The 26863-nt window shown below is 38.6% G+C and overlaps 1 protein-coding gene across 1 annotated transcript in view; it reads left to right on the forward strand.

The window, feature by feature from the left end:
- Positions 1–532: 532 nt before the first annotated feature.
- CCDC82 (coiled-coil domain containing 82) overlaps positions 533–26863 on the forward strand; it is a 79640-nt gene continuing 53309 nt past the window's right edge. Inside the window, exons 1-3 of the mRNA XM_053708590.1 lie at positions 533–667; positions 16080–17152; positions 24762–24936. Coding sequence (XP_053564565.1) covers positions 16082–17152; positions 24762–24936 — 1246 coding nt within the window. The 5' untranslated portion in view covers positions 533–667; positions 16080–16081. The remainder of the gene's footprint in view (positions 668–16079; positions 17153–24761; positions 24937–26863) is intronic.

Here is a 26863-nt window from a genome sequence, read left to right on the forward strand (position 1 = left end):
AAATTCTGGAGTAGACTGTCCCTTTAAAACTGAGTGAGATTATGCTTTCCCCTCCTGCTAAGAGCTCTGTAAAACATTTGTAAGGCTCTCTCTGCACACAGCTCACTATCTTCCTGCTAGTAATATGGTGCTAGCTGTGCACAGAATATTGTGTACAGCATGGGAGGTGGCAGCCTACATTAGCAGAAAACTGATGCAGCTGCTGACTGTCCCCAATAGTCCTGCAGTAGAGATTATTAGTTTTATTTGTGAACAGGTTTATCTCAGCCACAAACTAAGCTCTGCTGAATGTGCACTGGTTACTTACACTGCTGTCAGGCAAGTTTTCTCAGCTGTATAAACTGCTTTTTTTATGTCCCTACACTTTATTTCTGTGTTAACCTGCTGGGAGGTGACTGTGCATTTACTCTATAGCTGGAAAGAAAAATACAGGCAAGTTAATGTTTCCAAATCTAGTTGTATTTTTTTTTTTTTTTTTGCCTTGACTTCCTAGTGTAAGAGATCACTTTAAGTTTAGCCAATAGCAGCAGGGCTAACAGTGACTTAGAAATGAAACTTGTACTGCCATTGGTGGATGGAATGTCTACTGAACTGGGAAATATTTACAGTTTACTCGAAACAGAGAAGCGCAGAGACTGATCTAGGCTGGACACAGAGTGACAGTTTGGTAAGTTCACTGCCTTTATTATTTGTATGTGTGTGCAAATCATTTACAACACTATCCACAAATAAACTGCTTGGTTCCAGTTCAAAAAGCCTGATCTAAAAGAGGGAAATATTTAAAAAAGCATTTATTATATATCCACAAGGACTGCAAGCCATACTAAAAAAAGCATCTAATAGAGACTTGTTAAAATCATAAAATCCTTTACAGGTGATTCACCAGATACAAATGCAAAAAAATAACAATGTTTCAATGACCATTCTAGTGCACAAATTGCATGCTCTAATGTCTAATTCACAAAAGGGGTTAAAAACATATATAATCATGCTTGGGAGCTGCACAAAATTGTTGGTCCTGAGCAGAGCGCAATCGGCAATGGCAGTCGCACGACCCGCCAATCACTGTCTGTGCTCAGCTTGGGAGATGCAGTGCTTGTGTTTACAAGACACAGGCAGTGATTGGTAGATATGTGTGCATATGTCTCGTACAAATACAAAAAAATAACAAAACTGATGCCTCTTTAAAAATTGTTAGTGCGTTAGTTAATTCAGTATTTATTCAATTTAAAACTAAACCCACTTAAAAACTAAACCTTCAAAACCCTTGCGCTTAAAGGGACATTAAACCAAAACATTTTTCTTTCATGATTCAGATAGAGCATACATATGTAAACAACTTTCCAATTTATATCTATAAACAATTTTGCTTCATTCTCTTGGAATCCTTTATTGAAGAAGCAGCAATGCACTACTGGGAACTAGCTGAACACATTGGTTAGCCAATCACAATAGGCATATATGTGCAGCCACCTCCTGAGCCTATCTAGATATACTTTTTAACACAGGATACCAAGAAAATGAAGCAAATTAGATAAAAGAAGTACATTGGAAAGCTGTTTAAATTTGGGCCTGCTACTGCACATAACCACAATAACAGACAAACCTTTCCCCTTAAAGGGATACTAAAGCCAGTTTTTTTATTTCTTTCATGATTCAGCAATTTAAAGAAACATTCTAATTTACTCCTATTGTTAAATTTTCTTTGTTCTCTTGCTATCAAACAGCCAGATTACGAGTTTTGCGTTAGGAGCTGTGCGGTGCTAACGAGCAGTTATTTCTCACCGCTCACTTACCTACAGCGCTGGTATTACAGGTTTTTACAAGCCCCGCGTTAAAAGGGAAGAAGTGAGCGTAGAGCAAAATTGTGCTCCATACCGCACTCCAATACCAGCGCTGCTTAACTCAGCGGTGAGCTGGTCGTACGTGCTCGTGCACGATTTCCCTATAGACATCAAATGGGGAGAGCCGGCTGTTAAAAAGTCTAACACCTGCCAAAAAGCAGCATAAATCTCAGTAACGCAGCCCCATTGATTCCTATGGGGAAACACATTTTATGTTTACAACTAATGCCCTAACATGAACCCCGAGTCTAAACACCCCTAATCTTACACTTATTAACCCCTAATCTGCCACCCCCAACATCACTGACACCTACATTATACTTATTAACCCCTAATCTGCCGCTCCGGACACTGCCGTCACCTACATTATACTTATGAACCCCTAATCTGCTGCCCCCAATGTCGCAGCAACCTACCTACACTTATTAACCCCTAATCTGCCGCTCCCAACTTCGCCGCCACTATATTAAATTTATTAACCCCTAAACCTAAGTCTAACCCTAACACCCCCTAATTGAAATATAATTTAAATAAATCCAAATAAAAATAACTATCATTAACTACATTATTCCTATTTAAAACTAAATACCTATAAAATAAACCCTAAGCTAGCTACAATACAACTAATAGTTACATTGTAGCTAGCTTAGGGTTTATTTTTATTTTACAGGCAAGTTTGTATTTATTTTAACTAGGTAGAATAGTTATTAAATAGTTATTAACTATTTAATAACTACCTAGCTAAAATAAATACAAATTTACCTGTAAAATAAAACCTAACCTAAGTTACACTGACACCGTCTGATCCAATCAGCCAAAAGGATTTTTTCTACCTTAATTCCGATTGGCTGATAGAATTCTATCAGCCAATCGGAATCTAAGGGACGCCATCTTGGATGACGTCACTTAAAGAGATATTTATTCAGCAAGAAGACTTTGTTTGAAGAGGATGCTCCGTGTCAGATGTCTTGAAGATGGACCTGCTCTGTGCCGGAAGGACCACTTCTGCCGGCTTTGTTGAGGACATCTTGCCGCTTGGATGAAGACTTCTCCCGGTAAGTGAATCTTCAGGGGTTAGTGATAGGATTTTTTTAAGGGTGTATTGGGTGGGTTTATTTTTTAGGTTAGGGCTTTGGGCCTGCAATAGAGATAAATGCCCTTTTAAGGGCAATGCCTATCCAAATGTCCTTTTCAGGGCAATGGAGAGCTTAGGTTTTTTTAGTTAGTATTTTATTTGGGGGGTTGGTTGTGTGGGTGGTGGGTTTTACTGTTGGGGGGTGTTTGTATTTTTTTTTTTTTAAATACAAACTTGCCTGTAAAATAAAAATAAACCCTAAGCTAGCTACAATGTAACTATTAGTTATATTGTAGCTAGCTTAGGGTTTATTTTATAGGTAAGTATTTAGTTTTAAATAGGAATAATGTAGTTAATGATAGTTATTTTTATTTAGATTTATTTAAATTATATTTCAATTAGGGGGTGTTTGGGTTAGGGGTTAATAAATTTAATATAGTGGCAGCGACGTTGGGGGCGGCAGATTAGGGGTTAATAAGTGTAGGTAGGTTGCGGCGACATTGGGGTGGCAGATTAGGGGTTAATAAATATAATGTAGGTGTCGGCGATGTTAGGGGCGGCATATTAGGGGTTAATAATATTTAACTAGTGTTTGTGAGGTGGGAGTGCGGCTTTGTAGTGTAAAACTCATAACTACTGACTTTAAAATGCATTACGGATCTTGTCGGTATAGGGTGTACCACTCACTTTTTGGCCTCCCAGGACAGACTCGTAATACCGGCGCTATGGAAGTCCCATAGAAAAAAGGGTTTATGAAGTTTACGTAAGTCGGTTTGTGGTAAGGCCAAAAAAGTGTGCGTGGCCCCTAAACCTGCAAGACTATTAACCCCTAATATGCCGCCCCTAACATCGCCGACACCTACATTATATTTATTAACCCCTAATCTGCCAAGACTAATAGCAGCAGTAGTGAAAAAGCAGTGTTAGGACCTGTTAACGCTGTTTTTTTACCTTACCGCAAAACTCGTAATCTAGCCGATTTTTTTTTAAAAGCAGGAATGTAAAGCTTAGGAGCTGGCCCATTTTTGGTTCAGCACCCTCGATAGCGCTTGCTTATTGGTGGCTACATTAAGGGTCATACCAGGGGCATATTTTGACCTAAGCAAACAAGTTCTGTTGGCTTTCAGGACTTAGTATTGTGTTTTGGGAAGTATTTTTTTAATAAATCTGTGTTTCTTTAATGTAAATTGCAGCACTAAATGGGTGTGGGTGTGTCTGTATATGTGTGTGTTTGTTCATCTATGTCTTTGACTGTGTTTTTGTGAACATTCATTTTGGAAATTCCATAAAAAATTCACATTACTCCCTGATCAAAAGTTATTATGGTTAAAAAAGCCTAAAGCCTTTGGTGGGGGCGGTAGAATTTGAGTGCCTAGGGCGGCACAAAACCTAAATACGCCACTGGGTCGTACAATGTACCCAAAATGACCTTAGGCCCTACTCTTGATCCCATCATTTATATTTTTTACAACTGAGCAGTCATTATACCCCCAACAATTTTACCTTTTTCACTGCCAGTGACACAAATAAACCGAAGTACCCTGACCTCCTTGACTGCCACTTCTTTCTTTTAGTTGTAATGCATTAATGCCTAGGACCTTTTACATTTAGCTAGGACTTAGAGAGTTTAAAACTGGACATTTAAGTATTCATTATTTTTGTGAAAAATTTACTGGACAGCCTGCTAAAATACTGGACTGTTCAGTTAAATACTGGATGCCTGGCAACCCTTCTCACATGGAAAGTAATATTGCTCACTTATAATGCTAGTGTAAAGCATAATTATGCTTGGAGCGTCTTAAGGGTTATCCTGTATTACTGCAATGTGATTAAAAAAACAAATATGTATAATATGGATTGATACTCCCCTTCGATGATAGAACCGCAGCCTTCCCACAGTCTCTCCTGAAGCCTGTATAGATATATGTGTTGTGCCAAAAAGGAGGCGCAGGTTCACTCTAAATCCTCTTCTGTTCACTTGTGTGTGTGCTCCACTTCCCTTCAGGAATTCGTCCGGAGAGGTATACTCCTAGTTCAAATTAAAGGGTTGTGCTGTGATATAGTGTATATACTCACAGCATATGTTCCAGATGACCGGCTCCTTATATATGCAAAGAAGAACTTCACAAATTTTCTTATAAAAGACAATTTTATTGTGCCCAACGCGTTTCAACTGAACCAGCTGTCTTTCTCAAGAGCATTTACAATTTTAAAAGTGATTAACAAACCAAGCATACCTTTCCGCTACACAGGCGGCCTTTAAATATTACAGTTAATGATGCTACCCGTTACCCCATTGGTGGAGGCCGGGTTTACACTCGCTAAAACTCAACCTTAAAGGGACAGTCTACACCAGAATTGTTATTGTTTTAAAAGATAGATGATCCCTTAATTACCCATTCCCTAGTTTTGCCTAACTAACACAGTTATATTAATATACTTTTTACCTCTGTGATTACCTTCTATCTAAGCCTCTGCAGACTGCCCCCTTATTTCAGTTCTTTTGACAGACTTGCATTTTAGCCAATCAGTGCTGACTCCTAGGTAACTCCACGTGCGTGAGCACAGTGTTATCTATATGACACACATGAACTAACACCCTCTAGTGGTGAAAAACTGTCAAAATGCATTCAGAAAAGAGGCCGTCTTCCAGGTCTAAGAAATTAGCATATGAACCTCCTAGATGTAGCTTTCAATTAAGAATACCAAGAGAACAAAGCAAAATTGTTGATAAAAGTAAATTGGAAAGTTGTTTAAAATGGCATGCCCTGTCTAAATCATAAAAGTTTATTTTGGTATAGACTGTCCCTTTAAGATAGAACCTAAAAATAAAACCCAAATTATAAATATTATTAAACAATTGTTATTTAAACAACAATATTGTTAAAAATATCTTTATTTAAGAGTCAAACTTCTTTGCATTCAGTTGTTGCAGTTCCCTTTTCGAGCCGTTTTCTTTGTGATAGTCTTCTATCAGGTCTGTTTGGGAATGAGGAATCACATGATGTTCAATGTCCAATCAGAAGCTTCTCAGTCAAAAACATTTTGTTTTATTAGCGTTGACTATAAATGCCGTTTTCTAGCTAAGTAGTGGAGTGAAAAGAGATTTGCATTAGATCCCAATATGTAACATTGCAAGTCATTATCTTTAAAGTGAGTTAGAATATGGATTAGAGTTGCAACTAACGATTATTTTCATAATCGATTAATCGGACAATTATTTTTTCTATTAATCAACTAATCGGATAAAAAGAGAATCAGCGCTGCGGAATCTGTTGGCGCTCTACAAATACCTGATAATAATAGTAATAATAATCAATAATAGTTTTCTATGTTTTAAATAAAATCCACGTAATGAGTGTTACAAATATAAACTTCAGACTAAAACTTTACATTAACACAACTGTTTCTTCAATTTTTAAGCAGCAGAGCACAGTTTTATAATTAAACAAAACAAAACCACAAACTGTTTGAAAAGAGGTAGAACTAGAAAGAGTTAGACTATCACTGTTAATAACATTCTGTTATTCACTCTTTCAGAAACTTTGCATTGAAATGCAAAAATCTCAACATGTCCACATGCTTCTGGCTAAGGCTGGTTCTCTGTTTGCAGCTATTTTTCCTGCAGCAGAGAAAAGGCTGTTGAGGTGTATAAGTAGGGTTTTGCCAATTTCACCAAAGTGAGATATTTATCTTTGTTAGCTCTTCACCAATGCTAAGTGTTTTCTACCTTGGCAAGGGGCCTCTCAATAAAGTAACCCTTGACTTCATTCTAACATAAAATATCTTGAATATCTATATGCAATGGTAAATAACCAGCTATAAGGTTAGGGGAAATTTCTAGTCCGCTCTAAAAATAACGAATATATACTTATAAAGGTTGAATCTGGTTCATATTATCAATATATATATATTAAATATATATATATTAAAAATCAATTCAATATATAATTATATATAATATATAATTATATTAATATCAATAACAGGACAAAGCCTTACACATTTATTTATACAGTACATATAATCAGCAATAGCAAACAATACGCTAATAATTGTGCAGATAATAGTGCACGTCAATTTAAATAACTCCCATCAATCAAGGGGCAAGGTGTTAACAACAAGCTTGGCACTATATCATGAAACGCATAGTTCCAAATCACCAGATTTAATATAAACAATCTAAATGATGACTATTATATCTGGGTTGCACATAAGCCAGGGGTAGTTGTAAAGTTATACTGTCCTGAAAAAGTGAAAAGTAGACGTCCTTTAGGCTAAGGACATGACCATAAAACCCAATACCATGCGCAGGAGCTCATTGGAGTGAAGCAGCTGGTGCCGTGCACAGACCAACTAATTGCAAACCAACTAATCGATTATGAGATTGGTTGACAACTATTTTCATAATCGATTATTATCGATTATGACGATTAGTTGTTGCAGCTCTAATATGGATCATTAAAGTGAATGTAAATTTTTCAGGTTTGTATAATATAGTTTGGTAGGGAATCATCCGATTAAGCATACCGCCACAATACATTTTTAATATAATCTATGATTTCGTTTTTATGATATATATTTAATATCGATCATTCACTTACCCGCTCCTCCCACTCACTGTTTGCTAGTTTTCCTCCATATTACGTAAACAGCGGTCCCACCCGCTGTTTACGTGTCGGCACTGCGCGCTCCCGTGTATATTTTGCATTGCGCATGCGTTACTCCTATATTGCATTCTCTTCATAAACATAGTTGGTGACATAGCTAAAATAAATAAAACGTATATACGGAGCCCTTTCAGATCCACTAATCCTAGCGTTACAATACAGAGGAAATGACAGGACTCCGTATATAATCCTATTTCGACGCCGTGTTTACTTCTATTGCGCATGCGCAAAATGTGCACAAGCTTACAATAGATTAGCTCTGCACCGCAAACGAACGCATGCGCAATAAGGACGTATTACGTCATGGTAAGGGGGTGGGTCCCCCCGTGGTTAGAGCCGTTATTGGCTATTAAGACGTCAATCAAAAAAGGCAGCAACGGAGCGCGAATGCCGGGAGGAGGATGATTTTGCCGAAAATTAATATAAGATTAAGAAAATACAGGTATCCATTAGAAAACGTAAAATTTGATGAATGAAACTCAGGTTATTTTGGGATAACTGTTACACAGCTGTTTAGACAGGAGGCTGACTTAACAATCACTTTAATACATTGTTTGCAGACTAAACTATTTTTGGCATCAAATTCAAATATGTGACATTGCAGAGTACTGTCTTTAGAACACACTATGTAGAATTACAAGACACGTAGATAATATTTTATATTGTGACATTACCATCACTAAAGGTGCTAAGTATATATCCTTTAAATACTAGTATGATTCTAGAAAATGAATGAACAACATAATAATAAACTTAATATTATGGTAAACTTAAGTTACAAATTATTGTTTCTTGACAAAGGCAATTTTGTATCTTTATAGCCACAAAAAAACAGAAAGTAAAAAGTCACATAATAATAGATCTTACACAAAAGCGCCAATTTTTGTATCTTTATTTAAACCCCAATGGGCATATGTTTTCAACATGTGTATCCATCTTAGCTCCCTTTTATCTAGTTGTTTAGCCAGGTTACCACCTTTCTAATGCAGTTTAACCTTTTCTATTCCTATCCATATGAAAGATTCTTTTTTAAATAGTTGACAATTATTGCAATGTAGCGGCACTCCATGATCTTCATTTTTTTTTTTTATTTTATTTAAATTTTCCTTGATTCGTGTCTTCAAAAATCTGGACGTTTGTCCCAAATATTGATATTTGCAGCCACATTGTAATGAATATATAACATATTTACTTTTACATGTAATAAAATCTTTTATTTCATAACTTTTCCCAGTAACTGTAGAGTTGAATGTTTTGTGTGTTCTTGTATAATTACAGCCCTTTCATTTTCCACAGGTGAAAAAGCCTGTCATGTTGCTAATTTGAAGCATTTTTTTCTGGGGCTATACCTTTAATCATAGACGGTGCTAATTTTTGTTTAAAGTTTTGTCCTTTTCTATAGATGACCATTGTTTTGCTGGGGATCACAGGTCCCAAATATTCATCTTCTTTTAGAACGTGCCAATGTCTTTCTACAATGTTTTTGATTGTTTTATGTTCTATACTAAATGTAGTTACACATTTTGGAAAATTATTGATGTTTTTATCTCTTATTTTTCAATAGTTCTGATCTTGTTTTGTTTTTTATTTAATCTCTTTCCTGTTCTCAAGAGTTATACTATTATATCCTTTTTGAACAGATCTCTCTTTGAGGATCACTGATTGCTGCTCATATTTTTCTATTTTACTGCAATTTCTATGAATTCTCAAAAGTTGGCTTTTTGGTACTGCCTTTAACCTGGTGGCAGCTATCCTGTTTTATGTATGTATTTGTATCGCATTGCTTGAAAAATGTTTTACTATGTACCACATTGTCATTGGTATAAAGAGTTAGATCAAGAAAATTAATTTCATGTTTATGATGTTCACTTATTCAGGGGTTAGTATAACATGCTGATTATTGTTATTAAGAGCATTCACAAAGTGGGTCAGTTTTATTTCTCCCCCTTTCCATATACAAATTACATCATCTATGTATCTATGCCAGGACAACAGGTCTGCACCAAATTCTGAATTATGCCATACATAATTGTTTTCAAAGAAATAAATAAATATATATATATATATATATATATATATATATATATATATACATAGCTTGGTGCAAACCTGGTGCCCATGGCAGTACCACAAATCTGTAAATAATAATTAACATTAAACCAAAAAAAAAGTTGTGATGTAAAATAAAATCTATGGCTCTAATTATGAAATCCAAACGTTTAGATCCTAAATATTTATCTTCTGGCAATTTACATTTAACTGCTTCTAGTCCTTTTTTGTGGTTAATTATGAAATACAATGAGGTCACATCCATAGTGACCCACAGAAAATTATCCTGCCAAGTTACATCCTGTATAATGTGAAGCTGGTATGTGAGTGAGTGAGTGTGCAACATTGTTGCCAATGTTGGGGTGGGGATTGCTTACCTTATAAAAGGTTTGGATAGATATCCCCACTTCCTCTTTATTTCTGTCTTCTGAACAGAACATTTTCTATGTCTGCAAATGGAGTGTCCTAGGAGGCAATCAGTACCACCGAAGTGTCCGAGGGATTCTTCTCCAGTGTCACATCGATTGTTTGTTAAGGTTGGAGAGGGCAGGTTTGACAAAAGGTGGGAAGTCCTCCCTCCTTCACAGCTTAGCTCTTTAACATTGCCTGGCCTTTCATCCTCCCCTTTGATGCCCCTTTCTCAAGCTGGGAGTAGTGGGGAGGCTGAGGTTTTGGATGCCATTTCAAAGGGAGAGTGTGAGGATATAGTTTTAAGGGGCCCTGCTAGCATCCCTGAATTTGTTGATGGATGGAGGGCGTTAGAGGAGAGTGGGCCTGGGGTTGGTCCTTGCCCTGGGCAGGCTAACAGGACAGGGGACTTACCCTGGGTGTCAGGGGATGGTGATCATGGGGATTCATCAGGGTCCCTTTTTTATTCAATTAATTTGCCTGGTGGCCTAGTGGGCCCCCTTCCCTCCCACTCTTCTTCCTTGGCTTGGCCCGGTGGAGCAGCAGCAGAAGAGTCCAGTGGAGCGGCGTTGTCACAGCCAGTTCCTTTAGCAGGTGAACTTCATATTTCAATGGGATTCTGAGGGGTGGGGGGGATTTGTTAGTCTAGTGACTCTGGCTCTGAGAGTGATGAATCTCTAGGTCCAGTGTCCAAACCACAAAAAAGAGTATTCAATTTGTTGAGAAAACTAGTGGCAAGGCAGGACCGGCAAGAGACGAGACTTGGCTTAGTTTAGATTGGGGTTACTGGGAGCTCTGGAGTGCCTGTGTCCACCAATTTAGCATTAGGGCAAGATTTGACTGGGGGTGCGCCTAGTAAAGTTCAGGGAACAGTTGGGTTGGTTTCGCTAGACTGGAAGGCAGAGGCTCAGGGTGACACGTACCTCTGCATTGTTCATTCCCTCTATTTCCATTTAAAGAGCAAAATTGCTAAGAAGATTAGGGAAGGGAAGTATGTAAATATATTCAAGCTATCTGTAGAAGCATATAGGGCTAAGGAGCGTAGTGAGGCTAGGATAGGCCTCAAGAAGGTCCAAAACAATGGATTAATGGCGTGGCTGTTTTCACGTATTGGCTTCATGTTATCTGGAGGTCAAGCCTGACCAGGCCCTGGCGATCTTGAAATACATGGATACCATTGAATTCATACACAAGCACTTTAGGGAGCATTCTTGGAGATTGTACAATGCAGATTTATGGCACAGATGGTTGTGAATCCTTTGCTATCATTTGGGGTCACTGATATGCACCTTTACCAGTGCCTGGGTGCAAAAATGTTGCCGTCTCCCTTTCCCATTCAGAAGTCGAGTCCGTTTAGACAGTCAGGGGTAGTGAAAAGGAAGGTTAGGGAGTGCTGGAAGTACAATAACGGGAAGTGCGACAAAGGAGCAAACTGTTTCGGCATTCCTGTTTGTACTGTGGTGCCCCACACCCAGGGACTGAATGTTCAAGGAAAAAAGAGAGTGCCACGGGGAAAGGGGCAGGCAGAGTTGCTGGATTAAAAAGACCCAACTCCACCGAGGCTGTATGCTTTGAGCCTTGGCTCAGGGCTTACCCGAACAGGAATGCAGCATTATTGCTACTTGACAGAATTCGGGAGGGTGTGGTGGTGGGGGCTCAGAAACATAGGAATTTGAAGTCAGCTTATGAGCATCCTTAGGCAGTCAGAAACAAGTTGGATAAGGAGCGATCCTTAGGCTGTATGGTGGGCCCCTTTGTCATCCCCCCTCTCCTTGGTTTGTTTACTTTATCTTTGGGCATAGTTCCCAAGAAGAAGATAGGGAAATTTTGTCTAATAGAAAACTTGCCTTACCCGAAAGGTAGATCGGTTAATAATGCAATTGACCCTGAGGTTAGTTCTGTTCATTACCAATCTTTTGAACAGGCTGTAGCCTTGGTCCGCAAGGCGGGTGACGGGACATTGAATCGGCCTTTCGTCTCCTTCCAATTCATCCAGTATCCTTTCACTTGATGGGTTGGCTGGTTTGAGGGTTCCTACTATGTAGATTGTTGTTTACCTATGGGCTGTTCAGTTTCCTGCGCATTCTTTGAGACGTTCAGTACATGTTTGCATTGGGCTGTCTCATCGGTAGCTGGTGCCTAATTGCACATTACTTAGACAACTTTATTTTGGTAGGGCGAGCGGGGTCAAACGAATGCTCAAGACTAATGTCTGTCATGAGAGGCCTACTTTCCCATTTTGGAGTTCCCTTGGCAGAAGAATTAAACACAGTGTCTGTCCACGTGCCTGACTTTTTTGGGTATGGAAATTGATACTCAGGCAAAGTTCTGTTGCTTGCCCAGGGAAAAATTGAGAGCAGTCTTGCCGCGGTTACCATAGCCGCAGAATGGTTGCCTGTTAAGAACTTGCAGTCACTTTTGGGTTTATTGAACTTTGCCTGCCGTGTTATCCCAATGGGAAGAGTGTTCAATTGTAAATTGGAAACTCCTCTGAAAAGGGGTGGCGGAGCACAGAGGAAGTGTCAGATTTCTGATGACATGAGGAAAGATTTGAAAGTTTGAGTCGTGTTTCTGTCAGAATTTAGGGGTACTTTGCTATGGAGGGTATCTAGTCAATCCTTGCAATTGTTCACTGACGCTGCCTGGGCGCATGGTAATGGTACTACTTTGAGGGCGCTTGGAGTACTGAGCCCTGGCCACATTCTTGGTCAGAACGTGGCTTGACAAGAATCTTGACTTTGCTTGAGCTCTTCCCCATAGTGGTGGCTATTGAGTTGTGGGGTGCCCGTTTGGTTAACAGATCAGTTATTTTCTGGTGTGACTACATGAGAGTAGTTTTTGCTATTAATAAGCTTTCCGCTTCCTCCTCACTGGTTGTTAGATATTTGCGCTGGCTTGTGCTACAGTGTTTTCAACACAATATTGACTTTAAGGCTTGTTGTGCTCGATGTTAATAATGTGGTGGCTGATGCATTGTCCCGCTTTCAATGGGTCCAATTTAGGCAGTTGGTACCTGGGGCTGAAAGAGTAGGTTTCTCTTGTCCTTCATTTCTTTGGCAGGTTGCTGAGGGTGGGATGTACTGAGTTCCACGGTGAGGGCCTCACTGGCTCAGGCTAATTGGCTTTCTTATGTATGGCACTGGGCAGAGTGGGAAGCGTTCAGTATGAGTACAGGAGTTCCCCAGCAATCAGTTCCCCTGCAGTGTTGTTAGAGTGACTGGTGTGTTTGAAGAATGGTTGTAAAAGAGGGGCAGTTAAAAAGCATTTAGCGACCTTAGCTTTGTTCTGCAAGTTGTGAGGTTTCCCAGACCATATCAGTTCATTTTTCATTTGACAAGTAGTCAAGGGTTGCTAAGAATTGTAATGAAAAACAGAGGTTGCGTGTTTTGTTGGCGGTATTCATGCTGCTTTTTCCCTGGCATTTTTGGGGTTCTGAGAGTGGGTGAGTTGGTAGCGTAGTCCAGGGTGTCTCAGGGAGCGGGAGTGCAAGTTTATCATGTTCGGTTCAATGCGGGTGCATTGTTGTTATATATTCCCCGGTTAAAGATTGATCAGGATGGTAAAGGGGTGTGGTTGTCCATGCAGGAGCAGGTGTACCAGGGGTGTTGCCCAGGGAAGTTGATATCTGAGTATTTGAAAAAGCGCCAGTCTAGTTCAGCACAATTTTTTTGTTTTTGCTGATGGTTCAAATTTATTGAAATTTCAGTTTAGGAGAGTCTTAGGCTGGGCTTAACTCTGACTTTATTGCCCATCATTCTTTTCGCATTGGCACTGCTACTAGCACTGCCGAAGTAGGATTTCCAGAGATTAGGAAGATGGAGATAAAGGTACCAGGTATATATTAGACCGTTGGACATTGCTAGTGGGTCTTCATCTAATGTTTAGGGCAGAGCTTTCCAAACTTTTCATGTTGGTGACACACTTTTTAGACCTAAATCATTTCGCGACACGGTAATTAATTCAGTTGTACTAGCAAAAAGGAGGTTAAACTAACTTGTTTTAAAATATACGGACACATACATAAATGATGTAATAATAATATGTATTTACAAGTAACAGTATGTATGTGCAAGAATTAAAAAAAAAGTTTAATAACACCAATAGCTACTTACTATTTTAATGGGATGTATGAGGTTGATGGGATGAACACAGTTTCTGATTATTTGGTGGAATATCAAGAGCAGGAGCAGCAATGCACTACTGGGAGCTAGCTGCAAAAAAAAACCTCTGACTTCAGCTCAGCATTTAAGCTGCCGCCCTCAGAGTTCCGTGAGCCCTACTGACTACTGCCCACGCTGCAAACACACTGCTGTCCCACTCACTGACTACACGTGCAGTCACAAGCCAATTAAGGAGACTACACATGCAGTCAGGAGCCAATGTCCCGCCAAAGCCGCCAATGGGAATAGTTTCAGTTCCCACTGAGCTGCGCCAATTGGTTAAGATGATCTGTGACCCACTAGGTATCAATCATGTGTCAACCATGTGATATGCGGGGAGGCAGACGGAGAGTCAGAAACCCAAAAAAAAAAAAAAATTTAAAAATTAAATTTAAAAAAAAAATTGTGCTGAAGCAGGGACACACCTACACACTGCTGCCGACACACTAGTGTGTCCCGACACACAGTTTGGAAAGCACTGGTTTAGGGCATTATATGGTTAGTTTTCATTGTTATTTAGTTCTTGTTTTGTTCTAGTTGTAATGAATCCCCCTGTTAGAGCATGGATCGTGGGGCATTCCTATGTCCACTGGGTGGCCATTAATGCATTGAAGCTTCCATGCGGCCAGGTGCTAGGAATTCGTCCAGATGCAATTTCCATTAGGGAAGGGATTTGCCGGCGTGTCTGGATGATGCATTCCACCGATGGGTCAGGCCCTCACTTATGGCCCTGCATTTGGCGTGCAATGATGTAGGGGCAGTTCCAGTGCTTAAGCTGGCGTCCATTGGGCAGTCTGATGTGCGTTGGGTGAAAGCTTGCTTTCCTGGTGTACAGGTTGCATGGTCAAACATGATTGCTCGTTTGCATTGGAGGTATGTGAGGGTTCATAGATCGGCCTATAGAAATAGGAAGAAGCTTAACAGGGATGTTGGAAGAATGATTGTAGAGGAGGGTGGCTTTGTGACCAGGCACGATACTATTTTTGGTGATTGTAAACGCCTTTATAGAGCAGATGGCGTGCATTTATCAGAGGAAGGTCTGGATTTGTTTTTAGCCAATGTGAAAGTGGCCTTTATCTGTTACGTCCTCTGAGGCCTATTGTGTTACTCTCTGCTCCGCTCCACAAGACTCTCACCTAGTTTTGAAAGCTTTAAGCGCTCCCTAAAGACTCTACTATTCAGGGACGCATACAACCTACACTAACCTTTCCTAACTACATTGCTATCCCCTTGAACAGCTTAGGATGTAAGCCTATGAGCCCAGCTGTTTGTAGTTAACCTTCATAAGAGCCAACTACAACAGTGTAACTCTCGGCAGGGCCCTCTACCCAATAAATGTTGCCTTGTATACCGCCTATGTTTATAGCACTCCGGAATCTGTTGGCACACTACAAATACCTGATGATGATAATAATAATAGTGTTGTGGGTGGTGGCAACAGCTCCATTTAATTGATAAAGAATATATCTCTTATGGCAGGGTCAATTTTTGTGGCTTCTGCATGGGGAAGCTGTAGGTGTAGAGTGTTATAATAGCACTTGTTATAATTGTGTCGGGCAGTAAGGAGTATGCAAATGGGGGGGGTGTATTGTCAGCAACAGGAATGATTGCTGCAAACTATGATGATAAATTCTATCATAGTGCAATCAACTTCAATAGTAGGAAACATATAATATTTAGGATAAACATTATCTACATTACTTTAAAAAATTGGGATTAATTTATGAAAAATTTCATAATCAAGATAATGAAATCCATATTGTTGTTTTTGTTATTGGTAAGATTTGGTTCTGCTTACCTAAAATACTTGTTAACCACCTACTTATAATTAACACCATATTTTTATTTTTTTTATTTTTTTTGTGTTCCCCAGAAATGGAAAATATTCTTGGACATTATTTAACTAGAAGTCATAAGAAGGCAGAAGAGGAAGTGGGCCAAAATGACCATGGGCCTATGAAAACAAGCTGCAGCAGCTCTTTGTCACCAAATGTGGGAAACATTTCTAGATATTACTTAACTAGAAGTAATAAGAAGGCAGAAGAACTAGTAATATCAAGTTTCAACTGGAAAGATACAGAGAAGGAAAATATGTCCTCAGATATTGTCTCTGACTCATCTGAAGCTGAAGTGGGCAAAAATGACTATGGGCCTATGAACACACGTTGCTGCAGTAGCAGCAGCAGCTCGTTGTCACCAAATATTTCTAGAAATTACTTAACTAGAAGTCATAAGAAGGCAGAGGAGTTAGTAATGTCAAGTTTCAATGCAGATAAGGACAATTTTTCCTCAGGCATTGTCACTGCCTCATCTGAAGAGGAAATGGGCAAAAATGACTATGGGCCTACAAACACAAGTTGCAGCAGCTCTTTGTCACCAAATGTGGAAAATATTTCTAGAAATTACTTAACTAGAATGAAAAAGAAGTTGGAGGAACAAAAAACTACCTCAAAGATTGACTGGAAACGAACTAAGAAGGACAGCATTTCACAGGTTATTTCTTTAAGTGATGAAAGCACTAGTAACACTGAAGATGAAATGGACGAAAATGATGAAGAAGATTTGAGCAGCAGTAGCAGCATGTCAGAAAGAAATAATCCAAAGCAAGAAGAAAAAAATACTTCTGCAGAGGATTTTGAGGAAGAACATATCACTAAACCAAAACGAAGAAGATCCTCTGCAGTATTGAATGATAGTGATACCAGCTCTGACAGTGAAGGCCCTATAAGAAAAGTGTTTAGCAAGCGCCACTGTATTTTAGATTATGAAGATGAATCTAGTAATGAAAAAATAACTTCAAGCCTCAATAATGACACACAAGCAACAAAAGTTACAGAATCAACGGAGGATGTAGTTGAAGGAAACTCAAAGAAGCAAAAGCTTGAGAAGCTTAAACAGCTCGCAAAGAAAACGCAAAAATCCAAAAATCTATTGACTAGCAGTGAGGTACAGTAACATTTATTCTAATGTTTTCCGCCTACGAACTCACTTTCTTGCATTTATTTTTATAACACTGGAGAAAAGTGAATTGTTCCACAGTTAGTTATTGACATTTCTAAAAGCTGCATTCAAAAAAATATTTTAAAGATTATGGAGATAGTGCAGAGTATTAAAAGGACGTTATATCCTATAATATAAAAGGCTAAGTGTGTTTGTCCGAAGCTTTAATGCGCAATAGAGACTGCGCGAGGACAAACACATCTGGCCTTCAACAAACTGACCTGGCATCTATGTGCAGCCACCAATCAGCAGCTATTAACAAAGGATATCATTATATAATAGAAGTAAATTTGAAAGTTGTTTACAATTGCATGGGGGGCAGCCACGGGAGGGGGCGAGATGGGTCGAAAAAGGGGGGCCCCGGGAGGGGAGCCTCCTTGCCGGCCCGGACACCCCGTCCGAGCTTTATCTACATCAGGATAGAGAAAATTTGGGTCTCATGTCCCTTTAACGAAAGATACAAAGAAAACAAAGCTCAGGAAAGAGAGCAAAAGAGGGGGGGAGAGAGCAAAAGAGAGGGGGGAGAGAGCAAAAGAGAGGGGGGAGAGAGCAAAAGAGAGGGGGGAGAGAACTAAAGAGAGGGGGGAGTGAGAGAAAAAGAGAGGGGGGAGTGAGAGAAAAAGAGAGGGGGGAGTGAGAGCAAAAGAGAGGGGGGAGTGAGAGCAAAAGAGAGGGGGGAGTGAGAGCAAAAGAGAGGGGGGAGTGAGAGCAAAAGAGAGGGGGGAGTGAGAGCAAAAGAGAGGGGGGAGTGAGAGCAAAAGAGAGGGGGAGAGAGAGAGCAAAAGAGAGGGGGAGGGAGAAAGCAAAAGAGAGAGAGAGAGAGAGCAAAAGAGATGGGGAGAAAGATAGCAAAAGAGAGGGGGGAGAGAGAGAGCAAAAGAGTGGGGGGAAAGAGAGAGCAAAAGAGTGGGGGGAAAGAGAGAGCAAAAGAGTGGGGGGAAAGAGAGAGCAAAAGAGTGGGGGGAGAGAGAGAGCAAAAGAGAGGGGGGAGAGAGAGAGCAAAAGAGAGGGGGGAGAGAGAGAGCAAAAGAGTGGGGGAGAGAGAGCAAAAGAGAGGGGGGGAGAGAGAGCAAAAGAGGGGGAAGAGAGAGCGCAAAAGAAAGGGGGGGAGAGAGAGAGTGCAAAAGAGAGTGGGAGAGAGAGAGCAAAAGAGGGGGAGAGAGAGAGCAAAAGAGAGGGGGAGAGAGAGCGCAAAAGAGAGGGGGGAGAGGGAGCAAAAGAGAGAGAGAGCAAGGGGTGGGACCGTTGTACTGCAAAAAATGGCCTGTGTAAACGTTTTTATATGTTTTGTCAGGCTTTTTAAACGACGCTAAGCACTAGATTACAAGTGTAAAGTATTTTCCATTTTCGCTATTTGGATTTTGCTGGTATTACAAGTTGAAAGTAAACAGTTTGTTCTCCAGCGGTAACCCAACTTGCGCAGTCAGAAATCGAAAATCATGAACCTGTGTATGCATCCCCCTCCCCCCAGAAGTCAATGGATAAAAAAGTGGGGGGAAAACCTAACACCCCCCTTTCTTGCACAAACACCATAATATATTCACGATAGAGCTAACCCGACATGAAAATGTGAATATTTCATATTCCAATGTTCTTTAACATGTTTGTTTGTAATATGCGCAAACCCAATCACATACTGTAATATGCTTAAATATGATTGCATACTGTAATATGCACATACCTGATATGAAAATATGAATATTTTATATTTCAATGTTCTTTACATAATGGAATATGTTCTATTTATTCATAAATAAATATATCTGCATATATCTGATGATTTTTTAAACAAATATATATTTATACCTGTGTGTGTGTGTGTGTGTGTGTGTGTGTGTGTGTGTGTGTGTGTATATATATATATATATATATATATATGATTGTATATAGGCATAGATATATACAGATATATCTATTTATAAATACATAGAACATATGCTACAATGGACTGTCAAATATTTACCTTAAATACATAGTTAAAACCTTTATTAAATGGCTCCAATGCACTTATATATATGTATCTATATATATATATATATATATATATATATATATATATATATATATATATATACAGGTGGCCCTCGTTTTACAACGGTTCAATTTACACAGTTTCAGAATAATAACCTTTTTTTCCAGTCATGTGACTCCTATTGAAAAGCATTGAGAAGCAGTGCATTTATTAAAATAGCCAGTAGGTGGAGCTGTCCGCTTGTGTAGCAGCAAAGTCAAGCAAGCTGGGGCGCGATCCGATATAGATCGCAGTTTGCGGCACAAGCGAGGGAACCGGCGTCGCCCGCAGTTTCAGCTCGCAACTCGAGCTATCCCATATAAGTCGCCGTCAGATGCTAACGTGCCGTAAGTCTGACAAACCAGCGATGTCCAGAAATCTGCGCAAGTACAAATTTCTGGCGTCGCCAGTGACTTGCGGCACGTTAGAAACTGCCGGCGCCTATAAAACCTGACTAAAGTCTAAAACACCCGCACTGTCTAACACGCCTCCCTAACATAGCCCGACAAGTCTAACACGCCTCCCTAACATAGCCCGACACGTCTAACCCTCTATCCGCTATCCCCCCTCACTAGTCTAACAATAAAAAAGCTATTAACCCCTAAACCGCCGCTCCCGTACCCCGCCGCCAGCTATATTATATCTATAACCCCCTAAAGTGATCCCCTAACACCGCCGCCATCTATATTAAAATTATTAACCCCTAATGTAAGCCCCTTACACCGCCGCCATCTCTATTAAAATGATTAACCCCTAATTTAATCTACCTACCCCGCCGCCAGCTATATTATCTATATTAACCCTAAGTATATTATAGTTAATATAGGTAATATAGCTGGCGGCGGGGTAGGTAGATTAAATAAGGGGTTAATCATTTTAATAGAGATGGCGGCGGTGTAAGTGGCTTACATTAGGGGTTAATAATATTAATATAGCTGGCGGCGGTATAGGGGGATTAGATTAGGGGTTAATAATTTTTATATAGGTGGCGGCGGTGTAAGGGGTCAGATTAGGGGATAGATAAGGTAGATGACAGCGGTGTAAGGGGTTCTAATTAGGGGATAGATAAGGTAGATGGCGGCGGTTTTAGGGGCTCACAGTAGGGGGTTAGTTTATGTAGATGGCGGCGGGGTCCGGGAGCGGCGGTTTAGGGGTTAATAACTTTATTAGGGATTTCGGGGGGGGGATCGCGGTTGAAAGGTAGATAGACATTGCGCATGCGTTAGGTGTTAGGTTTATTTTAGCAGCCAGTTTAGGAAGTTACGGGGCTCCAATAGTCAGCGTAAGGCTTCTTACGGCTGCTTTTTGTGGCGAGGTGAAAATGGAGTAAGTTTTCTCCATTTTCGCCACGTAAGTCCTTACGCTGCATATTGGATACCAAACTGCGCGGGTTTGGTATACCTGCCTATAGCCCAAAAAACTACGGGCGACGGCAGAAATATACGGGCGTAACTTCTAGGTTACGCCGTATATGTGATACCAAACCCGCGCAAATATTGGCGTCGCCGGCATTTGCGGGCGACAATTTTTATCGGATCGACCCCCTGAAATTAATCAGTTTAACCAGACCTGAGCTATCGAGCAGATTTCAAAGGAACAAGATCTTCCTGTCTATAAATCAGTCCATGCATAGGAATGCATAGAAAGAACTGTTTGCAGAAAAATGCAAGTGATGTCTGTGTTGTGTGATTATTTTATTAGGTTTATAATGCTGTTTAGCATTTAAAGTCTTCATTTCAAAACTTTAAAAATAATGTATTAGGTGTTACTTATGATAATTTTGAGAGGGGCCTGGAACCTATCTCAGTCACTTCCCATTGACTTACATTATAAACTGGGTTTCAATTGACAACGGTTTCGATTTACAACCATTCCTTCTGAAACCTAATCCCGGCGTAAACTGAGGGCTACCTGTGTGTGTGTGTGTATATATATATATATATATATATATATATATATATATATATATATATATATATATATATATATATATATATATATATATATATATATATATATATATTAATGTTTTTATTTGTGTATATATGTCTGATGTCTGTAAATACACATGTATGAGTGATTTATATGTATGTATTTTAAATTGATAGTAAACGACAACATTTTATTTTATGATTCATATAGAACATACAATTTTAAACAAATTTGCAATTTACTACTATTATCACATTTGCTTCATTCTCTTGTTATCCATTGCTGAAGGGACAGCATTGCACTACTGACAGGAAGCTGAAAATATCTATTTAGCCAATCACAAGAGACAAATGTGTGCAGGCACCAATTAGCAGCAGCTCCCACTAGTGTAGGATATGTGCGTATTCTTTTTTAACAAGGGATACTAAGAGAACGAAGCACATTTGAAAATAGAAGTGAATTTAAAAGTGTCTTAAAATGACCTGCTCTATCTGAATCATGCAAGTTTAATTTTACTTTCCTATCTCTTTAATGTTAAAGCCCTTTTCCTGCTTTTTTTTCTCTCTAACAGCTGAGATCACATATCTTTGAGCCCTTTTAACTTTTGTGTGCAATATAATTTTTATTAGACAGTGTTATGTACTTTGTAATGTGTTTTTGATGTGTTTTGTGCAACTTTTTATTTTCAGGAAAACCGTTAAAGTGAAATTAAATTTTGACCTTCATTATTAATTTCATTCAGTAATCCAGTATTACAGTCGCTAACTTTATTTTAATATATTCTTTTTAGTTTTGTGTAAATTTTTATTTGAAAAAGCGTACCCTTTTGTATACTTCCTCCGCCCACCCGCTCATTTACTGCTTGATCTCCTATACACGTAAGAGCGGTCCCACCCGCTCTTACGTGTACATCCTTGCACGTTCATGTTAAGCGTTGTGTATATTGCGCATGCGTAAACGGTATATTGCGCATGAGTAAAAAATGACCAAATAAGCAATCAGCAAATTGCAGCTCTGAAGATAATGCGCATGCGTGTCCCATGAATGCACTTAGATCAAGACTAAGAATTATCAATTGTGGGCATAAAAGGAGTCGCTTGGGACACCAGTGGGGGACCAATGGAAATGAGAAAGAGACGATATTCGTCATCATATATACTTTTTTTTTTATATCCAGACGGAGGAACGGCGGCATAGGATTGAGATTTAAAAGGTACATAAGGGTGAAATATAGTAAGGATTAAAAAAATGTATCAATTAAAGTTATACTGATTTTAGCTCCTCTTTGCAATTCTGCATAGTGGTATATGAAAGTTTACTTTTCCTTTAACCACAGCTCTGAGATTGCGTGAGCGCTTGTAATCTAGCACTTAATATTTAAAAATTCCGTCCGTACAACATGGTCCCTTAAAGAATTGCATAAACTGAAATTTTAGCTTGAGTGAAGTTTATCTCCCTCTATAGGGTTCTAGATATATAGGAGAGAGTGAGACCCTACATTACAATATTTAAAATAAATCCTAATTATTTTGTGTAATTTCTCTCTATGCCAGAATTGTTTTAATCATCTGCCCCTTAGTAACCCCTTCCATTACATTTAAATCCAATTCATATTTTTACAGTCACACTTTGTTCTATCAAGCCTAATTAGAGGTTTAAGTGACACATGGATATGTGTTGTCCATTCTAATCTTACTATCTGTAATTACTTCCAGGTCGTGTCTCCTCTACTTCCAAGTTTTTCTACTGTATTCTTTTTACAGTAACCAAAAAGACAATTTCAACCATAATTCATATAATCCTGCCACTATCAAGATGAAATTGATCTTAAAGGGACAGAACAATAATACAAAACAAAACCTTTCATGATTCCAATGGAACATTGCATTTTGAACAGTGTTACAGCTTACTATTATTATCAAATTTGCTTCATTGTTGTTATCCTTTGTTGAAGAGTAAACCTCAGGAGCATCAATGCACTACTGGGAGCTAGCTAACACATCGGGTGAGCCAATGACATGAGCAATATTTGTGTATTTACCCATCACTAGCTACCGCTAAATATTGCATTGCTGCTTCTGAGCCTAGCTAGATATGCTCTTTAAATGGACATGAAACTCAAATTTTTTCCTTCATGGTTCAGATAGAGAATACAATTTTAAACAACTTTCCAATTATCTTGTATTATCTAATATGCGTTACTTCTTTGGTATCCTTTGTTGAAGTAACGGCAATGCACATGGGAGAGACAATAACACGAGGCATCTATGTGCAGCCACCAATCAGCAGCTCCTGGGTCTACCTAGGTATTCTTTTCAATAAAGGATATCAACAAAGGATATCATTATATAATAGAAGTAAATTTGAAAGTTGTTTACAATTGCACGGGGGAAGCGGCCGCGGGAGGGCGAGACGGGTCGGAAAAGGGGGGCCCGGGAGGGGAGCCTCCTGCACCGACCCGGACCCCCCGTTCGAGCTTTAACTACATCATGAAAGAGAAAATTTGGGTTTCATGTCCCTTTAAAAAGAGATACAAAGAGAACAAAGCTAATTTGATAAAATATGTAAATTGGAGAGTTGTTTTAATTGTATGTTCTATTTAAATCATGAAAGTTACATTTTGACTGCACTGTCCCTTTAACTGACTTGTAAACACTAAATACTTCTCCTCACATGTACAATCTTTTCTCTTTTATGTTCTGGCGTCCTCAGCCTTTGAAAAAGCGTATGTGAAACGCGCGTTAGGCCGTTCGTACTGTGCTCTCTGTTTTCATATGGGATATTGATAGACAATTGGGTTTAGGTTATTTATAATACTATCCTTTGACTATTGTCTTTTGGCATAATTGTTGGCCCTCTTTTAGGGCACCTTTAACGGTTGATAATAAGCTGGTTTTGGGAATAGGAGAGTGTAAAAGTACTTACAGTTTAAATTGATTTAAGGCACAAAAGCATTATCGATAATAGTACTTCTCCTAATACCACAACCCTAGCTTGCAGCGGGCAATTATAGAAAACCTAGTATAACGATACCTCTACCCCAATACTATATATTTAATTGTGCAACTTGTAGGAGGTTACTCCTCATACAGAGAGTCAGCAGTGCTTGTATATAAATCATTTTTTCTTTAATTATTTTTTCTTTAATTTTTAGTTATTTTGATTTTCTTTTATATGTGTGTGAATGGATTTTTTAACATATAGTGGCATGGTCCACACCACTGAGTAAAAAAATGTTTTTATCTAATCAATAATAAATAATAAATGTTAAGTTTTAAACTAATTACATAGTACCACACCACACAATCACCTACCTAATTTGTTAAGAGATGTCAATCCCCCAAGTGTGCCATATTAATACCCCTGTTCTATTTCTCCTTACTTCTAATATATTATAATTGGCATTAGGCACTACCTTATCCAGTACATAGGTCTATCTGGAGTAAGGTCTGGGATTGTCATCTTGAGTTCTTTCCCACCTTCCCCTTGAGGTTATAAGGGTATTTTCTAAAAGTCTCTAGAGAGCACAACACAAAGCACCATTTTTGTACAAAAGCAAAAAGTGTTTCATGTAGGCAAATGTTTAATATTTTTATTTATTTTTTCCAACAGGACAGTGATGTTGAAATGAATGATTTACCCCTTTCACTGTCTGATGACAATGACGATAGTGATAGTCTGAGCAACTTCATAGTCAACGATGAAGAAGACGCACAAGATGGCGACACTAGTCGCTTCCGTTTAGCTGCACACCAGGAATTGTTTTTAAAGCACCACATTCCTCTCCGTAAGTTAAACGTTATAAATTAGCAGTTACAATAACCCATTTTTATAATCTGATAAAAAATAAAGGGACGTAAAAGAGCAAAAAAAATAAAAAATTGCTCTAATGTATTAAGATAATTTAATTTTTGCGCTGTTGATTGCATATAACAGCATGTTAAACACATAGTTAAAGTGAATGTCAATTTTGATGCTAAAGTGCTCGGTTTTTAAAAATTTGATTAAAAACAGGGGCACTTTAATTCATCAAAATTTACATTTCACTCCTGTTGAGAAAAAAAATTAACCTTTTAATCTTCACAGCAGCTCCAGCTTCCTCCGGTCGTCGCAAGCCATTTCTGAAGGCAGAAATGATGGATAGGTCATCCTCCAATCACGGCTTCAGCCCCAGGGGAATCAGTTTCTGATTCAACGCCTTGATTGGAGGAAGCCGAATTCCTCATTTTAGACCCAGGAAGAGGCTTTGCGACGGGCGGAGGAAGCTGGAGCTGCTGTGAAGATTAAAAGGTAAGTTTTTTTTTTCACAGCAGGAGTTAAATGTGAATTTTGATGAATTAAAGTGCCCCTGTTTTTAATCTAATTTTTAAAAACCGGGCACTTTAGCATCAAAATTGACATTCACTTTAAAGGGACATGAAACCCTAAAAAGTTTCTTTATTTATTCAGATAGAGTATATATTTTTAAACAACTTTCCAATTTGCTTCTATTATCAGTTTTGCTTCATTCTCTTGATATCATTTGTTGAAGGGGATCAATGCATTACTGGTAGCTATCTCAACACATTGGTAAGCCAGGGACCAAAGGCATATATATGTGCAGCCAATCAGCAGCTAGCTCCCAGCTCCTTAGCCTACCTAGGTATGATTTTCAACAAAGGATACCAAGAGAACTACGAACATTAAATAATAGAAGTTAGTTGTAAAGTTGTTTAAAATGTTATGCTATTTGCTTTTCATATCCCTTTAACATCCAGCTCCAGAACAGCAACGCACTACTGGGACAGTGTCTACATAATTATGCTTTTCAACAAAGGTTACTAAGACAATGAAGTAAATTTGACAATGGAGACAAATTGAAACGGTCTCTTAAAATTGTTTATTTTTTACTTTCATCTCCTTTTAATGTATAAACAACAAGCTTTGTAAACTCCAAACATTGTGCTTGTGTATAATATATGTTTCTGTTTTATAACAACAGAATAAAAAAGAAAATCAATTCTACAGTATTGATAAACTTGTCTATTAGTTTTTCTCACAACCTTTCTTCACTTGCTCTTGCATCGGAAGTTTTAAAAAGCCTTGGGGATAAATGTAAATGCTTTTTTAGAAAGGACATATTGGATATTCTGTTCTCCTAGGTGAGAGAAATTGTCAGACACTAATGTTAAGGATGTTATGGAGATGAATAATGAGTTTAAAAATGGCTCAAGGCATAAAACACAAGAGAACTGTGTAAATGTCTGTAATTCAAAATTGCAATAAAACTGTTGTACTTTTGACAAATTTAGCTGATTTTGAAATATCTTTATAACTTTTAATATTATTATTAAAGGGGCATGGAAGGAAAAATCAAAGTTTCATGGTTTATACAAAGCATACCAAAAACTCTCTATTTTTATTTCTAATAGAATATGTGTGGTAGGTTTAGGAGCATATGGTAACATATATTAATATGTAGCAATGTTATACATATAGGGTACGATTCTCTAAAGCTCTCTGTTCTGGTGAGATTATGTGAGGTCTCGTCAGTATTAGAAATGCAAATTTTAGTTTAAAGGGACAGTCTAGACCAGAATTGTTATTGTTTAAAAAGATAGATAACGCCTTTATTACCCATTCCCCAGCTTTGCACAACCTACATTGTTATATTATTCTACTTTATAACATTTTTTAAACCTCTAAATTTCTGCCTGTTTCTAAGTCACTACGGC

This window comes from Bombina bombina, chromosome 3 (assembly GCF_027579735.1).
Source record: "Bombina bombina isolate aBomBom1 chromosome 3, aBomBom1.pri, whole genome shotgun sequence".
In the NCBI taxonomy this organism is placed as follows: Eukaryota; Metazoa; Chordata; class Amphibia; order Anura; family Bombinatoridae; genus Bombina; species Bombina bombina.